Source organism: Lonchura striata, chromosome 5 (genome assembly GCF_050655825.1).
Source record: "Lonchura striata isolate lonStrDom1 chromosome 5, ASM5065582v1, whole genome shotgun sequence".
NCBI classification, from domain to species: domain Eukaryota; kingdom Metazoa; phylum Chordata; class Aves; order Passeriformes; family Estrildidae; genus Lonchura; species Lonchura striata.
The window spans coordinates 18859273-18871823 of record NC_140707.1 but is presented as its reverse complement, the minus strand read 5'-3'; the positions used below and the strand labels follow the sequence as shown (position 1 = coordinate 18871823).

The 12551-nt window shown below is 46.3% G+C and overlaps 1 protein-coding gene across 1 annotated transcript in view; it reads right to left on the bottom strand.

Moving 5' to 3' along the window:
* CCND1 (cyclin D1) overlaps positions 1-12551 on the bottom strand; it is a 16389-nt gene extending 3838 nt beyond the window's left edge. The window contains exons 1-4 of the mRNA XM_021528543.4: positions 12225-12551; positions 10338-10553; positions 9795-9954; positions 4689-4837 (exon numbers count right to left, since the gene is read on the bottom strand). Of these exons, the coding sequence (XP_021384218.1) occupies positions 4689-4837; positions 9795-9954; positions 10338-10553; positions 12225-12422 (723 nt within the window). The 5' untranslated portion in view covers positions 12423-12551. The remainder of the gene's footprint in view (positions 1-4688; positions 4838-9794; positions 9955-10337; positions 10554-12224) is intronic.

Sequence of the window (12551 nt, the reverse complement as noted above, 5' to 3'; positions counted from 1 at the left end):
CACCAACACTGACTTTCTTCCCAAGGCTAAATTCCAACGACAGAAATGCCATATTGAGCTGCCCATGGCCAAAGCTGCCTGCCAACTGCTGCAGTGTCCAGCTGTGGGCAGCTGATAAATTCCTAACCCTGAAACCATCTCCAGAAGTGGACTGGACTGTTGGACCCCAAAAGGGAGAGGTCTCTCAGAAACACCACAAAGTGCCTCCCTAACCATGCACTACTGAGCCCATCCGAGCTTCCTGTGTGCTACCACATCCACCTGGAAACCTCAGTCAGGGTGAGACCTTTTCCTCTCACTTCCAAAGTGTTTTCTCCAAGCTGGGTGTGCACACATTTATCCTGAGGGCTCAGGAGGATGCACAGGCCTCGCTGGAAATTAAAAAACCATGAAGAACTAAGGAAGGTCCTGTCTGTGGTGGGGAAAAGCAACCTCCCCCAGGCATTATGACATACCATGAGGAGAGATATCAGATTCCCAGCAAGCAGAATTGGAGAAGCTCAGCCTGCACAACCTCCTGCAGGCGGTGGAGGCCTGTACACCCACTGCAGTGGCACAGAAATGGTGCCCTAAACAGGCCAAACAATCCCACAGCATTTTGCCAAAACTCATCCAGTGTGCTGTTTACCCTTATCTTTATAACAAACACGGCAAGCTTTTCCCCCCAACATCTTTAACTCTGTGTATGAAGGACTTTGAAGTTTCCTTTCAGCATTGCCTTTTCTGATTTAACCTATGACATGTGTTAGCCCTTGCGGTGAACCCAGTCTTCCATGATAAATTGCCGTCAAAAGTGTTAGGATGTGCATGACTGAGAATGAATGTTGTTTTCCTGAGAGGGTGACCTGCCTGCTGTTTTCTTTATTTCCCAGTTTCAATTCTGCCTTCATTCAGAGGCTTCTTGTGTGATCTACCAGCTTTTCACTGATTACACTACCACAAGAATCTCCTCTGCCACCAATAAGGGCACATGACATTTGGGGTAAAGTAAGATTAGAAACCCAAGCAAACAATTCTCTTCAAGTCCTTTCTGAGAGAGAGGGAGGTTAATCCTACCTCTAAGCAGATCAGACCATCAGCACAGCTCACTGAAAACACATAACCTATGACCTTTCCTGGTTTAAACCCTAGTGTAATATTTCCTCTTGACAGAGACACACAGCATTTTAAATGACAAAAAGAAACGCCTCATATCCTAAAGTCATCATGCCTTTGGCTCCTGCATACCTGTGGCCTTCACAATAAGGTCTCTATGAAGTCCCTGCACCCAGCCCTCCTCCAGATATGACAGATCAATCCTGACTGTAAGGCTCCCCCTTGGACCTCAGACACATTAAATCCACACCAGCACAACTTTAGGTGTTCCTGGCTTTACAAAGCCACTTCTGGGGATAATTCTTTTCTAGCAAGTTCAGTGGTCCAAACTGAAAGCATTTTAATTTTACAGAGCAAAATGAATCCTCCTGGGTTTTGTTCTGGGGGTTTTTAGTTTAGGTTTGGTTTTTTGGGGTTTTTTTAGGTGGGAGTAGGTTTTATGGTGAGTTTTGATGGGAACTTCGTGGACTTTTTTTTTTTTTTTTTGTCCTGACCATTTGCATACAGCATGTTTGAGCTCTGAAAAGTAAAACTATTAAAAAGAATTTCTATAAATATCTATTCTGCTCCCTCTGGAGTCCAGTTATGAATAATTACATAAGACTATGTAATTTAAAGGCACTTTTTTCCCACAAATTTTTTTTTCATTTAAAATTCTCAGAGTGCAGCATGCTGTAAATGTTTATTTTTTTAAACAATCTTTACAATATATTATGAACAGACTGTCTTAAGCTACAGTTGAATGAAAAGGTTTTTTTATTCTTTAAGGTATTTTGCCCATATCTTATTCATATGGCTATTAGATAAATAGTATGCCTGTAGGAATACACTAGAGCTAGCAAAAACCAATGCAAAACATAAAATTCACTGTGAACAAACCTCACCAAAGCTGTTTTCATTCTCAGTATTTACCAACACTGAAAAGCAAATACAAAACTTGTGCATTACTCTGATAGCTTCTCCCAACAACTTTTCTGCTTCACTACCCAAATTTTCAATGCCCACAGTTTGTTCAAGGTCATAAACCCTTCCTGGATTAATTAAGCTCCTCAGTGAAAAAGAAAAAAAGAAAAAAAAAAGAAATAAAAAGGACTTGCTAGTTTAACTGAAGTGGTCAAATATCTTTAAGACACAGTGGACATGATCAGACTCCAGGGTCACATAGGAAAGGAAACAAACAACAACAAAAAAGGAACTGCTTGGAAGTCCTTTGTTCCTGCCTGACCTGTTCTGGATAGCAAGCACATGTTTGAAGGTGCCTCTGAGAAGGGGCAGGCAGGAGGCGAATTCCAATGCACTAACAGACAGCATGGAGACCCAATCTAATCTAGTTCAGCAAATTTCTGGCTTGGAAATGAATGTCAGGTAAAATTCCATCTGTTTGGATGATGGGGTCAAAAGTAGAAGGATGGAAGACAGCCCAAGACTTCTAATTGTGATTATCTGACTTCTAATTACCCCTGATCAAAGGCAAAATGGGAAATTGGACTCCTACCAATATATAAACATGAACCATAAAGGAATTCCAATCAGGTGATATTAATTTTATTTTAGATTCAGCTTTTTTTGAGACTAAAGGTAAAAAAGTGTAATTATGTAACCTGAAATCCAACAGATCTGTGCTCCAGCTAACGGATCATCAGGGGGAATACCAGCCCTGCTCTTAACATTCCGAGACTATCCAATACAAAACCTATTCCCTGACATCACTGGAGCATAGCATAGATCATACAAATCCTAGTGGAATGGGAAAGCTGGAATGGCATTTGATACCATGGATTACACAGACAGGTGTTTTGGGAAAGTCTCCCTGCAGGGGAATCATGTTCTGTATGAAACCAAGCAGAGTCATCTCCCAGAACAACTGCAGTGGAAGTTGCTACTCCCTTATTCCACTCCAAACTCAACAGTATAGCTGTGCACACACAGAACTCTGTGATGCTAATTTTTTGTAGCAATCCATACCAAATCCTTATTTCTACCTAACACATGAATATATTTAGCACTGGAAGCTGGAGGAGAATTACTCCCTTTTCAAGCTGTTAACCAAGCCCAGGTCAAACAGATTGTGGCCTTGCAATGACTCAGGACAATCAGAACAAAATAATAAAAAAATCCTCTTTTCTTGCTAAAGCAACTTTGTTTTCTTTTTCAAGAGCTCTGTCATCAACTAAATCAAGTCACATAAGAACAGGCCGTTGTTTTGCACGATGTGAGAGAATCCACTTCAGTGCCCAGTATCAGGAATTGTTAAATCATCTTGCTTGAATCAAGATGCTGCCTGGACAGATAGCAAGCATTTTCCCTCAGTACCTGCTTCAAACATCTCACCCTGGACAGTGGCCAACCACACACACTGGAATTATCTGCATTGCTCACAAACTGACTAAAAGCATCACACGTGCATACCAAACTGAGCAGCCCATTAGTTCAGCTTTTCTTAGAGAATTCAGCATTTCAGGTCCTTAGAGCATTTAACATTTCCTGCAGTGATAAAAGTGGCAAAAAGAACGTGCTCAATACTGAGGCACTGTTCAGGTGATAACATAGAATAATAACCTGAGATACTGCATTTTTCATCAATTTTTTCACACAGTCTATCAAAAGTAAAATACTCTTTTGAGAATAATTAATTGCAATGAAATCACTCAATCCCATCAACAAAGCCCAATTACACAACCTAGTTTTGCAGTGGCTGGACTGTAAGAATTTTCTATTCATTTAAATTATTAACATGTAAAATAATTTAATAGCATCTCCAAGATTCTGCCCCTAACCACAGAGTTGTCTTTATTTGACTCATTGTCTAGCGCTTGGAGACCTCACAAGAACCTTTTTAAAGCATCTATTTATTGGTCTTCCACATTGTTACAAAACAAAGCTCAACTCTGCCCCAACTTCACACACCATTATGACATGGATCATTGACTTTAGGTCTTCCTTGTAGGCTCCCTTCCTGGCCCATTCACTCATTAAAGGTTTATTGCTCACTAGTTACTGATGTGCATCTCCTGGAAGCTGCAGGGCAAAATGAAGGGTCCTGTGAGGACCATCTACCTTGTCAGAAAGTCGTGGGACAAGTATTTGTTCCAAAAAGGAATTCAATACCAGCTACTGTGAAGGTCTAGCATGTAATAAACCAAATTAGATCATTAGAACTCTTTTAAGAAGAGCTTTTTCACACCACTTGGCACAATAAAAAGCTTCAAGAATGGTCAAAGATAAGGTCAGAGATACCACAAGTTCTCAGCAACTGCTTCCTGGTCTTATTCCCCAAGTTTTGTTTTACTCCTGGTTTAATTACCCCCAGCCAAACATGGCCTCTGCGACATCCTAAGTCAAGGCAGGGCTTTCCTCCTGTCTCAAACACCAGAGCTGGATGTGCCATTCCCAACCAGGCATCACAGATTATCAGTGGGCATCACAACAGCCAAAACAAGCCGGCTGGGCACGAGAGAACACATTGAGAACCCCCACTCTGAGGCTTGACCTTTCCCAAGATTTACTGTCAGATTAGCTCCCGTGCAGTAAGCAGGCATTCATTCTTAAAAATCCTTAATGCAGGAGATCAACCAAGAGAAAGAGTCACTTACCGGATCACATTTGATAACTTGTGATAGGAAATGTGTGAGGCATTGATAGGAGAGGAAAGTGTTAGTGTTCCCCAGATGCAGGCCTTGCACAGCTGCTACCACGCTGCCAGCTGCGATCATGGAGGGTGGGTTTGAAATAAATTTAATATCTGTATGAAGAAAGGAGAGAAAAAAAAAAGAAAAAAAAAAGAAGAAAAAAAAAAAGACTGAAATGATTGCTTTAGGAGAAGCCTGTCCATACACATAAACTCTTTGTACCAGCATGGCTTTCAGCTGACAACTATTGCATCCAAAAAAGCAGGGGAAATGGTGAGCAGAAATGTGCCTCCTGCTCTAAAACTCTTATAGGTCCAAACGTGAAAACACTTATCCACATGAGAAACTGCTCTGCAGAAAGTGGCCCTTCCTAGCACTGAGCCTGGGAGCCCATTCATCACTTGGAGGTACTTTTATCATAAGCAGAGCCCCCATTTTTCCAGTGTTAAAATACTTTGCTCCTGTGAATAATGCCGGGGGGGGTCAATAGCACTGCACATCTGAGAAAACCTGTTCACATCCTGCAGTGTTTTGCATGGTCAGATCCAAGGTGCACTCTAACAACAAGTCCTGGCCCCCTTTAAAGCAGAAACCTTTGCTCTGACACTCAAAGGAATATTGCTTTAATGAACAACAACATCAACAAAAAGAAAGAAAAGAGAGACTGCTTAACCCTGTCAGGAGGCAGATAATCCATATTTAAATTAAGGTTTCATCTTAAAAATGCTTTGTCTCAACCTAGTCTCTTGTCAGTGGCTGCCATCCGTCCTGGCAACAGGGATTTAATGTAAATGTGGCATAACTAAGTGACGGGGGTCCCAAGAATTGGCGGACAATCAGTTACATTCTGATGTGACACCATGCTGACAAGAGGCTGGGCCCCCTTCCAGACTGCATTGCTGTAGGTCTCTCCACACAGCCACTCCCAGGATCCCTTAAGGGGCTATCTCTGCCATTTAGCATGTTTTTCCTTTGGGTTTGTTTGGTTCGCTTTGAGTTTTTCTAGGTTTGTTTTTTTTTTTTTTTTAAATAATAATAGTCTACATTTTAATGATAAGACTCTTTTCTACTGAGCAGGAATGCATTTGATCTGTGGCAGTGAACACCTTGAAGGAGAATGAGGAACAAAGGAAGCAAGTGGCACAAGTCAAGGTCCAATTTTGTGAGGGAGAAAGGGAAATACCACAATGTACACCAGAACCTGAGATACATTCCTTCAGCTTTTATCAGAATACAACTTCCTCTGTGTTGGAGAAATATAAACCATCTGTCAAACCCCTGAATGAAATCAAAGGAATGGACAGCTTAGAGGGCTCAGTGGAACTGTTTAAGTATTAAATCATGCATCTCCTTTATTATGATAAAATAACTTCTGTGTAAATGTTTTACCAGTAGAACTAAAGCCTTCAGGACTCCATGGAAGTCCTGGCTCTGAATCTGTTCATTCAGACACCTCTGACACTCCACTGTGGCCCTGATCAATACCCAAAGGGGCACTTGGCCCAGCATCCTACGGACCTCCAAAATTAAACTGATACACAAAATTCTGGCCAAGCTTTGATGATGCACTGCCAGCGAAAAGGCAAGTTCGAGTGAAAGTCATCTCGTTTATGTTAAAATAAACACTTCAAAATAAATTTGCTTTGCCCCCTTTTCCTAACTGAAATACTGACACACAGCTGCAGGTGGATTTTGGAAATGGGGGATTCCCAGCAGGGATCCCACCAGGATGGGGTTGCTTAGAGCAGTAGGGTGGCAGTGCCTTCCCAACACTGTTTACGGAGCGCTACAAACGGGACATGACCAAAATGTGTCACTTTAATGAGCCTGTCCTGACAGGACCACGTTTGGGATTAATATTTGCGTTCTTCTTTTAAATGGAACAGTAAACAAGAACATGAATTCATAGTCACACCCTCATTCTTTCCAAGGTGGAAAAGTGATAATGAAGTTTAAATGACCAGTTTGTGTCTGTCCCCATAACCACTCCAGACAAGCAGCATGGACTGCCTTTTTGTTGCAACTCAACAAGGAATTATTTGTGGCAGAGGCCACTAATTTCAGCATATTAATCAGGGGGCCCCTCTCGCCTGTAATTGGATGCCCCCAAGTGAAGAGTGTGGCATCATTGTCAGCCTCCATCGCCTCATCTTGCGCTATTGAGCGCTCAGGAACAAGGGGGCTTCGGTGAGATGAATTAGACCTGACACAGCCACAATGGGGTAGGGGGCCCCATCAATTGAAGCACACATCCCCAGTAGCCTATCTGAGACTTCATCCAAAAAGAATAAACAACTTCAGCGTTGTTAAAAAGAGAGAGAGGGAGAGAGAGAGGAGGGGGAGGAGAGAGAAGAATGCCAGCCACCCTGAAGGGAGGACAAAGCAGGCATATAGGCGCTGCAGCGCTTTAAAAAAAATTCCTAACAAGGCGAGTCACCCCTTTTCCTTTTTAAATGGAGCAGCAATTCCATCCGTCTGGAGAGCTCGGGGCTATGAATGAAAATCTTTTCATTGAGGCAAATCAAAACTGTGAACATAAATCACTTGCTGCAAGATGCAACAGGTTCCAACTGGTCACATACCTTGAGACTTCCAATTTTATAAAGGCCAGAGAATGGGACAGTTGTAACAGACTCATTTCAAAGGGGGATCTTTCTTTCTCCTTTGGAGAGGACCAAAGCAGCAACAATAATAACAGCAATAATAATAATAATAAAAATAAAAATAATAAAATAAAAAGGAGCCTGGTATGTTTTGATAACCAGAGGAACATAATGAAATGCTGAAGGTCCAATATTTGTTGCTATTCATTGTTGTGCTTGTATAGAGCTGCATGCAGTTCTCCCTCAACACCAGTCTTAACTTGGGCCAAAAGAGGCCTGCTTCCTTTTGAGCTCTCTCTGCCTTGCTCTGCCATGCCAAAGTCCCATTCATTAAGCTCAATTATGTGTTAACTTCAAACAAACCCTGGTAATTTTTTTTTCTTTTCTCTTTTTTCTGTTTTTTCTTTTTTTGCTTTTTCTCCCAAACCTACCACAGCACAAAGGCATGCTTTGGTGAAAATGGATTTTTCAAAACCAAACCAAATCAAACAAACCCACTTGTACTTCTACTAGCCAGACAACTGGAGAGGGAGCCTAGGAGGAATTCCCCTCAACTTCACCTTGCAGCAGAACCTTCTTTTTCTGGAGCAAACACATAAACACTCATCTACAAATACTTCCACAGGCTTCACCTTGGTAAGCCAACTGGCCAAGGGTTTGTTTTCTAAGCAAGCATTATTTTGCAGTCTCTTCTTAGGAGAACCTCCTTTACAGAAGAGGGCACAGGCAAAGGAGAGACTGCACTTGCCCCTGAGGCCACTTAAGCGAGCTGTCAGTGTTTCCAGTGGACTTTGGATCAGGCCCCACAGCATCCAGGCAGCACAAGGCATTTGCAGTCCATCTAGGTTCATTTTGTCAATGGGGATATGCAGCACAACCCAGCAACAGCAAAGCAAAGTCCAGATGCTGCTTAAGCCACATGTGATCTTCACTAGCCAACAAAGAAGTCATGAGGAAAGCAGAAGGTAGAGGAACCCCTGACATCCAAAAATAACAATAAAAACACAGAGCCTAGTGGTAGCCTTCCTGAGTGCTCCTTCCCCAGGCAGTATTCCCAACTCCAATAGGGAGCTGAAGAGGGCCCCAACTCTGGTGAGCTCAGCACTCTTTTTTTTAAAAGCTCAGTGAAATTCCCAGAACATGGTTCTCATTTACTGATCCATTCTCCAGCTGTGGTGTGTAGCAGTGTTAAATAAAGGCTCTGGATGTGCTTCCTAAAAGAAACATAACACCGACAGTAGATCAAAGTACTGGACTCTTAGCAAGTCTCCAACCTTTGAACTACTCTTGCTTTCATCCCTGTCATTGCCAACACAACAACCCAGGTTAAACATCCCTACATCCAAAGGGGAGACCAGGTGGCCATTCTTTTTAGCTCCAAATCACACCTCCAGAGTCACAGCAGCCTCATATCTGGTAGAACCTGGCACAGAGGGACACACTGGATTTTCCCAAAATATTGCTGCCAGCGGTTTGAAGGTTGTGGCACTTCCAGCACTGAGCATTACTCCAGGCAACCTCACCTATGAGCTGCCCTTCACGCTGATGTTAGGCCCAAGATGAAGAGCAATGCCAGTGTTTATAAACTTCTCTTTTATGGCTTGGTCGTTCTATCTTTAGGCCTTGGAGCAGGACCAGTTCTGTGAAATAAAACTGTTTTTTTTTGTTTCTGGGTGTCTTTTTTTGGTTTTTTGTTTATTTTTATTTTTGTTCATTTGTGTTCCTTCTGAGTGCCTGCCATCTTCCTTCAACCTTTTCATACCAAATCCAACATCTGGAAAACAAGCTACACAGCACTAACGGGCCACTGGCATGTCCCACCGAGGTTTTGGAGAGTGGACACCATGGCTTTTTGGTGTCTTTGGAGGCCAGCCCTGCTCATGGCTCCAGCACAGCACGTGGTCACGAGGGTGCAGATGGCAGCGGCTCGATCCTGTGCCAGGAAAAGCCTCTGTGCCACGTGGCCCTCCTCCAATCCACCAGCCACCGAGGAGGGGGGAGAAGACGCAACTTGAAGAGGGAAGGTTTAAAACCCCCACACAGTGCTATTGACAGGGAAAATCTCCCTCCGCCTTTAAACACTTGTCCTAAAGAATGAATCCACACGGGGAGGGATTCCCCGCACGGACAGTAAGCCATTTGCAGCCCCCACATAAATCCGGTGTGGGGAGGTGAAGAAATCGTGCCACGCTGAGCTACAGAGAGCAGGGCTGGGGGGCAGTCGCTCTCCCTCCCTGACAACCACACAAAACTCCGACTCAGAAGCGAAATATCTTCTGAAAAGAAAAACTTACCTCTGGCAAAGTAATCCACCTTCTGCAAACAAGGGGCAATAATCGGGGCTTAAACTACCTCCCCGCAGCTCTGCGAGCGCGCCTGAGACCAACAGCTACGGGAAGCTTTACAAGCCGGGGGGTGGGCGCATGTCGGGGAGCAACGCGCTTTGCGCAACGTGCAGGGCTCATACCTGTAGCGCACAGAGCCACAAAAGTCTGAGCATGTTTACGGATGATCTGCTTGGTGTCCTCTGCCAGAGGCATTTTAGTAAGAAAATGTTCAATGAAATCGTGGGGGGTCATTGCAGCCAGATTCCATTTCAGCTTATTCACCAGCAGCAGCTCCATTTGCTGCAAAGAGAAGAGGGACGGGAAGGGGGAAGGAGAGAAGAGGAAGAAGTGGGGGGAGCGTGATTAGAGCGCTGTCCCGCTGCCGGGGCGGGGTGCGCGGGTCCCCCCGCGCCGGCACCGGGCCGGGGCAGCGCCCGCCGGGCCCGGCAGGGGGAGCCCGCGGGCCGCCCAGCGCCGCGGGCCGGGGGGGTCCCGGTGCTGCTCCCGATCCCATCCCGGCCCCATCCCTGCCTGCCGCCAGCTTCCGAACGCGCCGTTTGGTTTTTGTTTTTTGGTTTTTTTTTTTTTTTTCCTTTCCCTGTAGCTCTGTATATCTATATTTTAATATTTATTTCGATTTTTTTTTTTTTTTAAATTCCTGAAGTGATCGAACGTGAAATTACCAGTAATTCGTCGGGTCTAATGGAGTTATCTGTATAAATGCACAGTTTTTCTGCGGTGAGAGGAATAGTTTCCTTCATTTTTGAAGCCACAAACATGCAGGTAGCTCCGAGCAATTGCAATCGGCTTTTCTTGAGGGGTTCGAACGACAAAAATCTGTCCAAATAATTCATAGCCAAGGGGAAAACTTCCTCTTCGCACTTCTGCTCCTCGCAAACCTGCAAGAAGGAGAGAGATCGTTGAAGAATAATTTAACTGAGGCGAAAGCCAGGCTTGTCCCGCTGCTCTCGCCCTCCCTCCTCCCTCACCACCAGGCTTTGCAGGGCAAGGTTGAAGGAGACAAGGGGGAAACGCATTTGGGAAAAAAATACATAAATATGGGGAAAGTAGCGTCATCAAAGAAAATGAAAGTCACGAGTGACAAAGTGGGGGGAAATGTTGCGTTAGAAACCCGCAGGTGATTCATGGCAAAAGGGGAGGGGGGTTATCGAAGAAGAGGTCTGCGCCCAGTTTTCCAGCCCTTAAGAACAAATTTTTAAAAAGGGAAGAAGACGGAAATCGGGGGAAAACGCTAACCCCCGTGGTTGGTAACGGGGTGCAGATCCGGGCTGGGCCCCGGATTTATTAATTTCGCTTTTATTTTTTCATCTAATTTGCCGTTGTGCTCCCGATTCCCCTCTCCGGTCGAGACACAAAGGTGGCGTCCAGCCTCATTTCCCCAGACGTCATCTTTTCAAAAAATATTTAAAAATATTTAAAAAATAATTCGAGCTCTCAAAAAAGGCTGAAAATGCAGCAGCGGGGGTCCTTTACCGAGGCCCGTGGCTCTGGTCCTGCTGGGGGGCTACAGGGGGATCCCCCGAAGTGAAATCCACCGCCTCCCTCTCTCGCCCTGCAGCACAGCCCGGCGCGACATTTCCCCAGAGCAAGGCAGGGCGCTGCGGTTTCAAAAATTAATTAAAAATACATCACGGGCACCCAGGGCTTCCGAAAAGGCATGAAAATGTAGCCCAGCTCCTGGGGCTCCCTCTGGGAGCCCCCTCGGACGTGTCCCGCCAGGGACGAGGCCCTTTCAAACTGGCTTTTCCCAGGCGACCTTGCCGATCGCTGCCGCAGCACAAGCGTGCCTTTGAGGGGTGACCGCAGCTCCAGCCTCTCTTCGCGTTGAACAAAGGAACTTTCACCCTGCAACTCCCCCCAGAAGCGCAGGAGCCCCTCCAGCCGGTCCCCCTGCCCGCAGCCCCAGCGGGGTCCCCCGGCCCCCGACCTTCCTCCCCCGGCGCCTTCCCCCGCTCCCCCCCGCCACACACACACCCTTGGCTCTGCTCCCCGGGACTTTCTTCGTTTTTCTCCCGATTAATAAACACTTTTCTTTGCAAATAAAAAGAACAAAGATGGCGCATAATACTGGCACGGGCAGCCGCTTGCATACGTGTACAGGGATATTAATTTAAAATAAAATCCCCAGAAAACACGAGCTGGCAGGGGCTGGCGGCGGCCCCGCGCGGCCGGGGATCGGCGGCCGGGCCGGAGCCGCTCCCCGCCGGGCCAGGGCAGCCCCGAGCCGGCCCTGCCCCGGCTCCCCTCGCTGGCACCGCCGATCCCCGACGGCCGGAAAGGCTGCCGGGCACCCCCCGACTCCCGGGGGCACCGGGGTGTGTGGGGGGGGAGGGCTCGTCCGCCGCCCCTCGGCGCCGGGACCGGCTGCGGCAGCGGGGACACCGAGCCGGCCACCGCCGCCTCGTTCCACGAGGGCATGCAACGTGTGCCGCGCCGGGGAAGCGACCCCGGGGAAAGGGAGTGGGGGCAGGCGACGGGGCAGCGGCTCCCCGGATTAATTCGTTTCGGTGCCGGAGCTTGCAAGGAAAAGTTCCCGAAAAGATACAAACCTCCAGCATCCAAGTGGCAACTATTTTCCGCATATATGGCAAGATTTCTTTCTGCACGCACTTGAAGTAGGAGACGGAGGGCGAGCAGGTCTCCTCCGCCTTCAGCATTGTCTGCAGCACCCTGTCATTGAGGAGGCTGGCATCCAGGTAGGCTCGTCGGATGGTCTCCACCTCGCAGCACAGCAGCTGATGTTCCATGTCTGCCTTCGTCGCCTCGAGTCAGTTCTCTGCAGCAGGACTGAGTCAGTCGCTCGCTCGCTCGCTCTCTCTCTTCCCCTTCCAGGAGTCCCTTGGATGCTGCTTCTGCTACTGCCGCTACAGCCCTCT